Source organism: Silurus aristotelis (assembly GCF_946808225.1).
Source record: "Silurus aristotelis genome assembly, chromosome: 2".
Lineage (NCBI taxonomy): Eukaryota > Metazoa > Chordata > Actinopteri > Siluriformes > Siluridae > Silurus > Silurus aristotelis.
Genome location: NC_139575.1, coordinates 20,986,727 through 21,002,137, shown reverse-complemented (window position 1 = coordinate 21,002,137; position 15,411 = coordinate 20,986,727). Strand labels below are relative to the sequence as shown.

General features: G+C 38.5%; 1 protein-coding gene across 1 annotated transcript; it reads left to right on the top strand.

Annotated features, from left to right (window-relative positions):
- The first annotated feature begins 1,611 nt into the window (after positions 1-1,611).
- Positions 1,612-15,358, top strand: mov10a (Mov10 RNA helicase a). Its single transcript, XM_083528596.1, has 22 exons — positions 1,612-1,817; positions 2,142-2,241; positions 2,338-2,534; positions 2,727-2,968; positions 7,129-7,384; positions 7,657-7,797; positions 8,173-8,335; positions 8,544-8,695; positions 8,807-8,977; positions 9,088-9,235; positions 9,451-9,612; positions 9,699-9,802; positions 10,027-10,124; positions 10,199-10,297; positions 10,430-10,541; positions 10,634-10,751; positions 10,929-11,120; positions 11,199-11,261; positions 12,024-12,149; positions 12,347-12,435; positions 12,746-12,864; positions 14,838-15,358. The coding sequence occupies exons 1-22, from the start codon at positions 1,699-1,701 to the stop codon at positions 14,894-14,896; spliced, it is 3,030 nt and encodes a 1,009-aa protein (XP_083384722.1). The 5' UTR covers positions 1,612-1,698; the 3' UTR covers positions 14,897-15,358.
- The last annotated feature ends 53 nt before the right edge of the window (positions 15,359-15,411 follow it).

Here is a 15,411-nt window from a genome sequence, read left to right as displayed (position 1 = left end):
TCATATACACATAATATTCAAAAACAATAATATACATAATATTCACAAACTAAATTTGACCTTTGTACTATAAGTAAACTCTTAATAAAGCTGTAACATTGTAATTTTACACTTTATTGTATAAAAAAGTAACAGCTGAATTCTTTGAGTATAAGTATAATAATGTTATAATGATATCACTACTATGGGTAATATCAGGTATTGTTATTGCAACAAATTGTATTAGATATTGCAACAAACTGTATTAGTTGCACATATAAAGAAAATAAAGACTTCACTTATTTGTTATATTCATACCCATCAATAAACAATGCATTTTTCTGTATGTTTAATATAACCTGGATAATGCATAATGCTGCCTGTCTGTCAGGGACAGTGTGACCTGAGTCTCCTAACAACTCACAATGTAAACACCAAGGTCTTTATATTCCTCTTTCTTGCATGATTAAAAAAACAATTATTGTTTATTGCCAGATGAATTGTGAAAAAAGCTTGAAAAACATTTGACCATTAAATGTATACATTTGCCACCAGTTGAAGCAACTCATTTTACAAATGTCTCATTTACTTCATTCTTACTAGGCTCTCATTGTCTTCCATATAGCTGAGATAATCAGTTTAATTTGTGCATTGTTGACAGATCAGGGTTTCTTTTCATATCCTGAAATGACTTTGCCTAGGGACTTTACCCGAAAGGACCCTCCACACTCCTAAAACACTTATCTTAACCTATTTACTGCCCTGCTGAAAAAAAGGAAACCCTTGTAATACATGTAACTGTTTTTAATGGTTATAATGAGAATTGTGTTCGTTTTAATGGAAACTGTAATAGTCCCCATGGGTCTCTACTAGTAATTTGTGGTATGTCATATCTTGTGGATATCATTACAGATCAATAGAACAATTGTAGATCATGTGTACCTACAGCTGCAACTGCTTTGGAAATGTGTTAAAGGAGGACACAGTGAATTGAGGCTCATTATAGAGGGTTAACACTGCAAACAACTGTTTTTTTTCCACGTTCCCTTAAATGTAGATTCCACAGATTTCAACATATAAAATTGTGGAAGGCAGAATGTATTAAGTATACTACTGCAGGACAGGACTTACAATCCTTTCAGAATCCTGCAGGTACATTATTAACCTGAGAGATCACAACACACACACACACACACACACACACACACACACTATGCTCTTATTTACATAAATCGTGCCATCTTGTGCAACTAGCCGACAGGCGCACATAAATACACCATCCTTTTGAAATTGTTACAAATGAATATATTTTGTGCTTACACAAAAATAAGCACAATTTGTACATCCACAGTCATTTATAATAACTTATTAAGTTGTTCAGAATCTATAAATATTGGGAAGCAAATATCAACGGATGTAACGTCCGGGGCGCTCAGGAAGCATCTAAAAATTACAATCTACAAAAAAAAGTGTTTGCTTTCAAGCAAATACAATTTATAGGCGTGTTATATTATTTATAGTTAATTCAAGTATTTTATATTTATAAATACTCAAAAAAAAGGTGCATGGATATTCAGGTCTGGGTGGGGTTTTTTTCTTCGTTTTGTTACAGTACGTGCCATTGGCCATTTCAGACCGCGCCCTTGAGTCGCGCGGTAGGAAGCGGTTTCTATTCCGCAGGCAGCTGAAACGAAACTGGAGCAGCTGATTAGCGGAACGATGCCTTCGCTCAGAGAAACTTATGAAGTTGGCTTGGATTTCATCGAGTTTCTGGGGGAAAGGAAATCAAAAAAGGACAAAAAAGAGCTTCGAGACATTTACAACTTCGAGTTCAAAAGGTTTTGAACTCCATTCAAGCATTGAATGGAAAGCATTTAGTTTATTCAGCAGGCTTGTTTGTAAGAGAAGGATTTAACATGGAAACCCATAGTGTTATTCTTAAACCTATAGTAATATCAGTGCTACATATAGTTTAAATTAATTGTCAGGCAGAAGTACAGCAAACAAGCTCAAATCATAAAAATGTTGTGTATAATTTGTTGTCCCAGTGTTGTCTTTCTCTTAGTATCTCTTAGACACTGAATGGTTAATGATGACTAATGCTCGTATGATTATGACTGTGTGATTAGTGTCTGAAATTAGGTGTATTTTTGCTCTTACAGGGAACGAGGACCAAGTTTTTCCAAGTTGTTCTACGCCTTGCTGTATTTCAACCTAGCCAGTTTAAGGCAGGGAAAAGTTATCCTGCATGCCAAACCTCAGGTAAGTCCTCCTTCTCTCTTTCTGTCTCGGTGTATCCTGTTTTTCTGCCTTGCCACTCACTTGTATAAACAAAATCTCCTTAACTCTCTTACATAGGTCCGTCTGTACTACTGTGATCAGTGGAAAATCAGAACACATTCAAAGCCGACTCCAAGCTCAAGACCTGATCATGAACCCAGCAGAACTCCAGACTCTGGTCAAAGTGCCCCTCACTCATCACCCAATATCAACCCCGTCCTCACACCAAAGAGAAAGCTGGCTCAGGAAATCCTTCAAAAGCTCAGGACAAACAGGTAAAGACTAGTCCTTGCTCTTCTCAGCAGTGATGAAGCTTGTTCTCCCAGGTTAGGTTTTCTAACGAAAATTTTACCAGCACAAAGAACAGATTGAAACTTAACCAAGTAAAGCTAGATTTTGTATTGATGCTGTTTATGCATACCGATTAACATTGTTCATATAAAATTGCTTGGCCTTTTTTTTTGCAGACCACAGCTTATTTCTGACAAGGGAGGCATTACGATCACATCCACTCCCGTGAGCAAAAATGGAAAAGTTCTGCTCAATATTGACCTCCTCGACACGGTGTACGTGGTGAAGTTCCAAATTGTAAATAAAGGGCAAAAGTGTATTCACTTCACCTTCTACACAGCACTGCACAAGATACGGTGCTTCACTTTAGTCAGTGAGAGGAGAGTGAGCAGGGTTTCCCCTCTGCTCCTTTGTCCAGGTGAGAAAATGAATAACCACTTTGAACGATATCTAGGAATTATCCTGAACTAGACCTACAGTTGTGTATATTCACACAGCAAGCATTATGCCAACTCGATATTTCATTTTCATTCTACATTATGTAAAAAATAATTTCTAATGGGGGGTTTTATTACAGAAAAATTAAACTAATGGTGTGATGCGGTGTGATGCGGCACATCCTCAACTATTTTATTTCTTTTATACCACAGCGATTTGCATAACTCATAATATGATTTATATCTTCTTCTCCTTTCGGCTGCTCCCATTAGGGGTCGCCCCAGCGGATCATCCTTTTCCATACCCCCCTGTCCTCTACATCTGCCTCTTTCAAACTAACTACCTGCATGTCTTCCCTCACCACATCCATAAACCCTCCTCCTTGGTCTGTCCTCTACATCTCCCTTATTCTTAAAGATCGGTACCAGCACACTCCTTCTCCATTCCTCATCTTCTCACCTTCCAAAATCCTGTTAAAGAATCTTATTGAAAACTCCACTACCATCTCTCCTAAACATCTCCATGCTTCTACTGGTATGTCATCTTGGCCAATTAACTTTCCACTCTTCATCCTCGTAATCGCTGCTCTCACTTCCTCCTTACTAATCCTATCCACTTCCTGCTTGACCAACTCCACATCCTCCACCCGTTCTTTCTCTCTCATTTTCCTCATTCATCAGCTGCTCAAAATATTACCTCCACCTTCTCAACACACTCTTCTCACTAGTCAACACATTTCTATCTCCATCCTTTATTGCTCTAACCTGCAGTACATCCTTTCCAGCTCGGGCCCTCTGCCTGTCCAATCGGTACAAATCCTTTTCTCCTTCCTTATTGTCCAACTTCTCATACAGCTCCTCATATGCCTTTTTCTTGCCTTTTGCCACATCCCTCTTTACCTGCTGCCACATCTCCTTGTACTCCTGCCTACTTTTCTCATCACTCTGTCAATCCCAGGTCTGTTTTGCTAACCTCTTCCTCCTTATGCTGTCCAGCACTTATTCATTCCACCACCATGTCTCTTTGTCTTCCTTTCTCTTTCCAGATGTCACTCCAAAATACCTTTCTAGCTTTCTCCTTTATCACATCTGCAGTAGCCCAATAATCCAGCATCTCTTCACTACCACCGAGCCCCTGTCTGACCTCTTCCCTGAATCTCACACTACACTCTTCCTCCTTTAGTTTCCACCATCTTATTCTTCTTTCGTCCTCACTCTCCTCCTCTGTTTCTTCACCTCCAAAACCATTCTACAGACCACCATCTGATGCTGTGTAGCTACACTGTCCCCTGCCATCACCTTACATTCTCCAATCTCCTTCAGGTTGCATCTCCTACATAGAAGATAATCCACCTGTGTGCACCTTCCTCCACTCTTATACATCACCATATGATCCTCCCTCTTCTTAAAATAAGTGTTCACCACTGCCATTTCTATCCTTTTTAGCAAAATCTACCACCATCTGCACTTCCACATTCCTCTCCTTATAGCCATACCTACCCATCACCTCCTCATCACCTCTGCTCCCTTCACCAACATGGACATTAAAGTCTGCTCTAACCACCAATCTGTCATTCCTAGGTACACCTTCTACCACTTCATCTAAATCAATTTAGAATCAACCAATTTTTCCTTCTCCTCTATCTCACAACCCACTTGTGGAGCATAAGCACTGATGACATTTATCATCACCCCTTTAACTTCCAGCTTCACGTTCATCACCCTATCAGAAACTCTCTTCACCTCCACTACACTCTTCCTGTACTCCACTTCTCCATTCCCTGCTGTCTCTGTAGACGTCTTCCTCCTCTCCTTCTCCTCCTTTGTCACAGTAGCCCAATTTCCACCGGTACCCTGTTGGCTAACAATACCTGTGGTGGTCGTTGGTAACCCAGGCCTCGACCAATCCGGTATGAATTTCTGATTCGTGATCCGCATATTTGATTTGGCACATGTTTTACGCTGGATGCCCTTCCTAACGCAACCCTCCCCATTTATTCAGGCTTGGGGCCGGCACTAAGAGTGCACTGGCTTGTGCAACCCTAATGGCTGGGTTCTCTATATATAATATATACAGAATTCAATTCAGTCAAAACCAATACTTACATTTTCTCAAGCAAATATATAGATTTTCAGGCTACTTACTCACAAGTCCTAATTTTTTTACCTCCCAGATTTTGCATGAATATAATTGAATGCATTAAATACAAGTGTATGAATGTACCTAAAAGTAAACATGAATTATTCATGAATAGAACAGAGAATAGAATGAGTGACTGGTAAAAAACAAACTTCATTAATGTACAGTAGATCCTCCTTCATGCTGTTATATAAAGGAAGTTCAACGTTGCAAAAGTTTGCTAACAAACAATTACATTTTTTGTTAATATCTATCTCTGCTATGTGATGAGTATAAAGTCTCTTTGCTGAGAAACACACACACATTTTTGAAATTGGCCCCAGCGTCTCATGCATGAACATTTAAACGTATCGGAAAACGCATTTTAACGCATCGGAAAAAACCCCAACATAATTAAATTTAAATTTTAATTTAATCTATTTGTAGTTGTGCTTAATCTTGTGGAAATGGAACTGCCATGAAACAAGTAACTTTCTGTTCTAACTTATAACAGCTATAATTAGGCAGACTCTCTTCATCTCTGAGGTGATAAGTCAAAACATGCAGCTGGCCTTTTAAGATACTGCAAAGCGCTCTGTTGTGATGACTTTCTTGTGGATAAAAACATAAAGAAACAGTTCGACTTCTTACTTTCAAAGTGCTAAGACCTTATAAAAAATGCAAAATGAAAATGTTTATATCAACATCATGTTTTTATTTGTTAATGCGTAACAAAAACAAGTTCCTATAAACAGTACAATAATGTAATAGAACAAGCACTTTAAACGTGTGATTTGCCTTGTATCTGGAAAATAACTTTTATGACATAAATCAAAATTGAGAATTTAACAGCGTTGTGTTATTTACTGTCCTCTAAAAATAACTCAACATAGCTGCCAACAAATGTGAGTACACTCGACGTGATAACTGCAAAAATTCGGTTTCCATGGCCGTCATCCTAAAATGAAGCATTATCTGAAGCTGCCCTGAAGACGACCTGTCCAAAAGCATGAATTACTGGAACCATGTCCTGTGGTCTGATGAGACTAAGATTAACTTGTTTGGCTCAGATGGAGTCCAGCATGTGTGGTGACGACCTGGTAAGAAGTATCAAGAAAATTGTGTTTTGCTTAAAGTCAAGCATGGTGGTGGTACCATCATGGTCTGGGGCTGCATGAGTGCTGCTGATGCAGAACATGATGCCCTCCATTCAGAAACTGGGACAAATTGCAGTTTTCTTTTCCAACAAAAAAACAACCCTAAACACACCGCCAAGATGACAACTGCCTTGCTGAGAAAGCTGGCGGAGAAGGTAAATGAGTGGCCAAGTATGTCTCTAGACCTGAATCCTATTGATCTGTGGGGCATCCACAATCGAAAGGTGGAGAAGCACCATGTGTCTAACATCCAGCAACTCCGTGATGTCATTTTTGAGGAGTGGAATCCCAGCAACAACCTGTGCAGCTCTTGAAGTCCATGCTCAGGAGGATTGAGGCAGTGTTAGATAACAATGGTGCTCACACAAAATACTGACACTTTAGACACAGTTTTGCCATGTTCACTTAGGGTCTACTCACTACTTAGAAAATAGTGGCTGTGTGTTGACTTATTTTCAGAGCACAGTAAATCTGTACTGCTATAGAAGCTCACGGTTGTGAGATAATTTTATATATATATATATATATATATATATATATATATATATATATATATATATATATACACTATTTACAAATAGTTACATTTAGATATGTGTATTTTATGTTAGCATGAAAGCACAACTGTGACATTTTGCGTAATGTTGCAACAGGTGTGCTTCTTAGAGTTTGCTTTCATAATTTGTTTGGTATGCGATCAGTATTGGGTTTTGTCATGTGCTCACAGCTCAAATGTATGTTAGCAATAATAGAAATGCGGGATTGGTATATCTCTAGGGAAATCTGATTGAAATAAAAAAAAAAAATCAAATCAAACCAACAAATTAAACATTTCTTTTAATTTAAATCTGTTAACGTCTGCCAGGTGAGAGCTGCGCAGTCGAGGTGAAGTACCAAGCACACCATTATGGTTGCTTCCCAGCCACCATGTACTTTGAGTTCTGCCCTGAGTCTGAGTCTACAAACCCTCCCAAACCATTCTGCATTGTGCGGGAAATCGAAGCAGTGGTGCACACTCAACTGGGTACTGAGCTAGGCCCAACCAGTCAGTATAAACCCAGACAGAAAGGGCAGAGACGCCCTAAGGATCGTGTGGTGGAGGAGGGTGTACCTCCTGAGAGGTAAGCTTACTGAAATGTGGATCACATGCACAAGGATACACAGAACATAAGAAAAATAAAGTGTGCACTACAAATGGCTCCATTAGTGCAAAATGATTAGCAGCCTTTTCAACACCATTTACCAGCATTATTTTATTTCTGGTGAGTTTGTTCAAGTACATATTGACAGATGGCAGAGTGTTTGGAAGGTTTGTGTGCAACATGTTTTATACTGAATGGATTTACTCACATTCAGTGCACTTATTTTTTTCATTCTTTCCTTCTCTCTGTAGCAGCAGGACTCATGCTTTAAAACAGTTTGTGAAACTGAAAGATTATAAGTACTCATCTTACCTTAAGATCTTGGTCCAACACTGGGATGCTGATAATGAGAAACTTTCCCCTACAACCAGGCAGCAGCTTCTCAGAGTGAGGTGAGATTTTGTACCACTCAGGTTCTGTCTACTTAGGAATCGATTCCAAATCTACAATTCAAAGAACTCGTTAGAATGTCACTCACACAAAAGCACTTTACAAACTCATATCTTCTTTATGGTGGGTATACGTAAACTCTGGTTATAGTACACAATGAATATAGATTAAGACAGATGTATACGTTTGAGAGACCCTATTTAAGATAGACCACATGTTCAATGCTATTAGATGTGTTTATTTTGATTATTTAATGACTTAACTTGAGTTAAAACTGTGCACACAACAGATATACAGTCAACATCTGAGTTCCAGGGGACCACTGTACACTAGTTAGCATATTACCATTGCATACTAAAGCTTTCTTGTGTTCTCAGAGGTGTGTTGGAGTCGCCCCTGTCTATAAAACAGTATGCTGAACATTTTCACCTTGTCCTACACCTAGAGGAGATTCAAATGGAGGAGGATATAAAGAAGTATGATATGTATGGCCAAACCATGAAACTGGACAAAAGTAACAAAAACCTGCTTGTACTGCGGGTGAGTTCTAAAATTTTCATGTCAACAAAATAACTGCAGTTGGTATAATATATACAGTAGTGAGATTTTGTTTTTAATTTTCTTTTATTGATTTAGGTATTAAATCTATTCGGTGCCTCCCTGACACTTGAAGTCACTTGAAGCTTTATTTGAACTTTGGATTTATTGTTGTGGATTTATCATTTTTTTTATTCTCTCTCTGTCTCAGGTACCTGGAGTGGCAGAGAACAGGCCGTCTGTGCTAAGAGGAGATGCCTTAAATGTGTATTTGCATAAAGATATGGCTGAACCTATCACCGTGTACAAAGGCTACGTTCATCGTGTTGAGTTGGAGAATGTTCAGCTGGGCTTTTCTAACAAGTAAGAAGGGACAGAAGTTTTTAAAACCAGTATTTTATTATGCTGTGAATTTATATGCTTCAGTTAAACCTCTGTATTTATTTTCTTAATTATTTTTTGTTTGTTTTATAGGCTTGTTAAGAAGTTCATTACCAATATGACTTTTAATGTGGAGTTTAGCTTCAACCGTTTCCCTCTTAAACTCCAGCATCGAGCTGTACAGCTGGCTGCTGAACACAGGCTGGGAAACGTATTGTTTCCCACTCGCAGTGGAGTCAAGCAGACAGCACTGCCTAATCTAAGGTCACTCAGACACCACTGTTTCTGTTTATATACAACTTTTTATGAGAGTAAATATTATATTTGTTGAATATAACCTAAATTATTGTGACCTAATGTGCTGCTCTTTACAGGATATACAATCGAGATCTGGAAAACAATCCTGAGCAGAAAGCAGCTGTACAGTACATTTTGTCTGGCCAGTATAAACCTGCTCCATACATGATCTTTGGGCCGCCTGGCACAGGAAAAACTGTCACACTGGTCGAGGCCATAAAACAAGTAAATCAAACAAGAAAACTACATATTTCAAGACTTGTGAATGTTCAGCATTGAGAATAGGAAAGTCAAATAGCACCCCTTACTGGAACTTGGATGTGAACCCCCAATGATAATTTACTTAATTTTGGCTTTATGTTTTAGTAAATGCAATCTGCAACATTAATTTCACACATTTTTCACAGTATTCATATTTTTTTAAATGTGTTTTTTTTTAGGTCAATAAGACTGGTTCTAGTGTCCATGTTCTGGCCTGTGCTCCTTCCAATAGTGCTTGTGACCTGCTGTGTGAGAGGTTGTTGGGATTTGTGGATGCCCATCGTCTGTTTCGTTTGTATGCTTGCAGTAGAGACCCCAGTACTGTGCCACAGAAACTACTGGTATGCATCTGTGCTGCATATTCAATCTTGTAGAAAGGTTTGTTTTGAGATTATATTTATCTCTGGAATTGCATGTCTGTTCACAGAAATACAGTAACTGGGTTGAAAGTCAGGGCAGTTTCATTTTGCCCTCTCAGGAAACCCTGATGGACTACACCATCATTGTGGTCACGCTCATCACTGCTGGAAGGTCCTTTGCTCTTTTTCTCCTAACACCATTTTTATAACTACATTTACCATAACGAAGTTCCACTTAGTAGAGGCTACAAACTTATCTAGTTTATATCTATGAAAATACTACACATATGATTGTGACATACAGTGTTTTTCTACCCGTCTTACCTCTAAGAATAACCTCTTCAATTAGCATAATACATTATAACATTCCTGACTCACTGGGTGTATTGTTTTTAGGCTTGTATCTGGAGGCATCCCAGTGGGTCACTTTACACACATCTTCATCGACGAGGCCGGACAAGCTGTGGAACCTGAATGTGTTGTCGGAATTGCGGGTAAGTATGAAAGTGCTGTTTGAAAGTGCTGAAAATGATTTCTACTGCTATTCATCCATTCATTTTTCTTACAGGCCTTCTCCATCCTGAGACTGGCCAGCTGGTTTTGGCTGGAGACCCCAAGCAGCTTGGTCCTATACTTGGATCTCCACTGGCACAAAAATATGGACTAGGTAACTCGCACCATTGTATGACTAAATATTTAGATATTTGTAGTAAAGCTCTGGGTGAATAGTTCAGTTTGAAACTCAAAATCCACAGTGTTAAATGTGCTTGTTTCTGTAATATCTATGGCTGTGAAACAGGACTCTCACTGCTGGAGAGACTGATGACCCAAAACTCCCTCTATCAGAAGAACCAAGATGGCCACCATGGTTATGACAGTTGCTATGTCACCAAGTTACTACGCAACTATAGGTGCCCTTTTAATTTCTCTTATTTTTCATAGTTAGATAGTTGTACTGAAGCTAATTAATGAGATAATAAGATATTGAATAATTTTTTTGCAGGTCTCATCCTGCCATTCTGAAAATCCCTAATGAACTTTTCTATGAAAATGAGCTGCAAGTATTTGCAAATCAAATGGAGCGAGAAGCTTTTTGCCAGTGGGAGCACCTTCCAAAACAGGTACTTTAGTGTGATGTTTCATTGCTCTTCCCATGAGAATATGTAAGGTTTTTTCTTTCTTTTTTTTTTCGTTTTATTATTTACAAGGTAGTGTTATGACTGCTCCTCTGGAGGATGGGGCTTGTTATGGTTAATTTGTGCTGAGTGTTCTATTTGGCAAATTGTGTTGTTAACCAGGGCTTCCCAGTGATATTCCATGGGGTGATGGGAAAAGATGAGAGAGAAGCAAACAGTCCATCCTTTTTCAACGTTAGCGAGATAGAGGTCCTCATCAACTACCTGAAAAATCTCCTGCTAAGTCAGGGAAAGAAGGGTCTGCCCAAACTCAGTGCCAATGACATCGGCATCATTGCTCCCTACAGGAAGCAAGTAAGAACAATCATCGGTCATTATAGTGTCTATGTAGATAGATTTTTGATTCATTAACTTGGAAATATATTTTCCCAGGTGGAGAAAATGCGGAAAGCTCTCAAATCAGTAAGAGAACTTCAACAGTGGAAAGACATTAAGGTTTGTTAGATTTTTCCTTGGAACGAGTCTACATTTTCAAACTCGATCCTAATAAAGTTCTGACATTGGTAAAGAGTTAATTACATAAATTGTGCAGATTAAATGTGAGACAATGATACTAAAATATTTCAAAATATACAGTGATCAGGCATACCATTATGACCACCTGCCTAATATTTTTTTTGGCCCCCTTTTTGCTGCCAAAACAGTCGTGACTTGTCGAGCATTAACAGCATTATATTCTTCAATGATCTGAGCTACAGGAGCTCGTCTGTTGGATTGGACCACACGTACCAGCCTTCGCTCCCCACGTGCATCAATGAGCCTTGACCACCCATGACTCTGTCGCCGGTTCACCACTGTTCCTTCCTTGAACCACTTTTTATAGATACTGACCACTGCAGTCCAGGAAACACCAATCATAAGCTGCAGTTATGGAGATGCTCTGACCCAGTGGTCTAGCCATCGCAATTTGACCTGTGTCAAACTGAAAACCGTGCGCTTGCCCATTTTTCCTGCTTCTAACACGTCAACTTTGATGAAAAAGTGTTCTTGTCTAATGAATATATCCGACCACTTACAGGTGCCATGATAAAGAGATAATTAGTGTTATTACTGGTTGTAATGTTAAAATGTCATGATGTTATGCCTGGTCTGTGTATACGTTTAAAAAGTTGCATCTGCTTTGAACTGTTTTGTGAAAACCTGGTATGGTTTAGAGAGGAAGTCAGCGAGACATGCCTTGTGTACTTTGTGTCACAGGTGGGCTCAGTGGAGGAGTTCCAGGGCCAGGAGAAAATGGTGATCATGGTGTCTGCAGTCAGAAGTAGCAACAGCTATGTTAAGATGGACCAAGACTTCAACATTGGTTTCCTCACAAATGAGAAGGTATACCTGTTTTTGAGCTCATTTATAAAATAAAGTTTTACTTTTACATCAGTATGAGACCAGTACTGACTAATATTAAAGAAATAGTTTCTGAAAGGTGATGGACCGAAAACCGGTTGGCACGAGTATTTTATGTATTGTTTATAGTGCTTAGAGTTACATTTATTTCTGTGTGAACCCTTTCTGTTCTCTTACAGAGGTTTAACGTGGCCATAACCAGAGCCAAAGCTCTTCTCATTGTCACAGGAAACCCTGTGATCCTGAGCAAGGATCCCACCTGGAAGAGGTAGGTCACGATAATAAAAAAGAAACTTGTAGGAGATATTTAAAGCATTTTAAAGTAAATGTATTTCATTTTAAGTTATTGCTCAGCATAATTGTGCCATATAGGCCACATTCCACTGACTAGTCCATGACCAAACTAATGTGGTCACAGGCGGTTCTCTAATAGGAAGTCCGTTAATGCATGACGTACAGATCAAGAACAGTGCTATAGTCAGTGATGACATACCTACAAAGCGCCCCTATTGGGTGTATCTGATCAAGCGAGTCTATATGCTCAGGGATGATTAAACAGAACTGTGTGTGTATGTTAGCTTTCTGCAGTACTGTGAACAAGAACAGGGCTACACTGGCTTCGACTACAAGGAATTTGAGGGGGAGGACGATGTGGTGACTCGGCTTGCCTCTTTAAAAATCCACACTTCCACTGATGGTATGCATCTTCTTTAGAATTATTCTATATAGTTCTTTAATACAGGGGACACACGCAAAATCTACACACCGCTGTTAAAATGGCATATTTGAATGAAAACATCAGATCTTGTTTCACCTTTAATATGATATGGCAACCGATAAAATCCAAATGAAAAGAAAAAAAACAACAGACATGTGTACATCTCTTATGCTGTGTAAAAGCACATTTTGGGTGCAACATAGCACTCAGCCTTGAAAAGCATTGATCTTCTGAAGCCATTACTTTGTTGACTTGGATTAGCGCTTTGCGTCAGTACTGTGATAAAGATGAAACCTTTCTTCATCTGTCTAACACAGACGTGTAGGTTTTACGCCAGTTTTTGGAGCTGTGCACGATTCCCTTTTCTTGACTTCTTGATTCCCCAATAGCAGCTGAAAAAAGAAGCAGGATATGTGGGTATGGTGTTCTTTGAGAGACGAGCAGTCTTGTTTTTGTGATAAGCACATCTTAGAAGTGTTAAAAAAAAATATATATATTTTTTCTCTCTCTCTCTCTTCGTGAGAAACGTTGTCTGCCCTGAAACCATACCCTATTCGAATGATGATGATGTATTAGAAAGATATTCTTGCAGCTCCTTTAATGTTGCTCTAGATCTTTTTCGTCTTGCCCTTTTGGCAGTTTTGGAGGGACCCTGCTGTTTTTACTAATGCCATTGTGGTGGCCTATGTGCTCCAATTGTACATTTCATACATTTTTTTTTTTTTTGTACCCCTGTTCTGAACATAATGAGATTCTGCAAATGCTTTGCAGACCATGGCTTCAGGAGTTAAATAATCAAGGTATCTTTTGAACACACGTTTCATTTGTGATGCCGGATTATAAAAATCTTAATCTGACTTTTTTTTTTTTTATTATTAATTTATTTTATTAATTTATTTATTTTTTACAATTTGAACAGGGTTTGTTGTAGATGTATTTTGGATTTAAAGGAAATCTTTACCACCATAGCCAGTTAGCTTTATCACAAAGCAGAGATTATGCCGTGTCAGTTCCACAAAGCTTGGATTGTTACCACAGGAACAGGAAGGTTTCAGAAAAAAACGATGCTCACGTACCAAACATTTCTCTTCACACTGTGCACTATATGGACAAAAGTATTGGAACACCTGACTTTTCCAGCCATATGCGGTTCTTCCCCAAAGTATTACCGCAAAGGATGCCTTTGTATGCTGGAACAGTTTGGGTTTACTGCTACCGCATACAATGTCCCTGTAAACAAAGTGAGTTCCTTGGAATTTCATCTGCAAAAATCTTTGCAGATGAAACATGTTCCAAATATAAACAGTAATAGGTTTAAGTGGAAGATCTTGAGTGGCCTGCTAGAGAACTCTGACCTCTGGGATGAAGTGCAATGCTGCCTGCACCCCCAGGCCTCCTCACCCTACATCAGTACCTGACTTTACCAACACCCGTGTGGCTGAACGAGCACAAATCTCCATAAGCGCACTCCAAAATCTAGTGAAACAACATCTCCGAAGAGTTGAGGTTATTATAACAGCAAATGGGGAATTGGATGTTCAAAAAGCAAAAATCTTAGTCAGGTCTTCACAAGCTTTTGTCCATTTAGTGTATTAACACCCTCTGATTATTATGCTGAATATAGCCAAGAATGAAACACTTGTAATATTTAGCAGATCTAGGATTATTTCTCTGTCTCTACATATGGCTTCTGATGATAGTTATCCTGTCATGATTACATTTTTGTTTCAGCCAAAACATGTTCCATACATTATTAGATTTCCTCAGGGACATTTTATAGAAGGCAACATTTGAACTAAGTAGATATTTATACCCCTCAATGACTAATAAACAAATAAAACAATAAACAATAAAAGCACATGCTTATTTTAAGGGGTTATGCAAGAAACTGCTGTCAAGATTTAAACATTTACATCTGCATATGACTAAAAACGTGTTTTGATTCTGTTTAGAAATAGAAGAGAGCGCAGTGCAACAGCATGTGCATCCAGAGTGGAGGAATGAACTCTAAAAAATTCCCACAGATCAACTGTCTACCATGTGCTCATTGAGAAACAGTGGGCAGTGCAGCAGCTTCCGAACACTGCTGCACCGATAAAAGAACAGAGAGAGACAGTTCATACAATCATCTAGAACAATACTACGTGAGGCATTTCTTCATTATCTGATTTGAAATGCTTTCACTTTTTTTTCCATTTGTACTTTTCCTATTTTAACTAAAGGTGCCATAAAGCAAAAATCTTTGCAGATGAAACATGTTCCAAATATAAACAGTAAATTGCAGATTTTCATCCTGCAGTTAGTTCAAAGTTATTTTTATGCTTTCAGATTGATTATGATTTTTATTTTGGAAGAGGGATATGTCATTTTTGGATTTTTTTAAACAGAAGTTTATTGTTAAATGAACGGGAAGTTGCTATGTTTTAAAACCTTAATCATAATCATTAAATCACCAGTTGAGGAAAAAAAAAAACAATGATCCAGAATTGGAGGAATTTACTTTAATTCAAATTTTCCAAGCTCAAC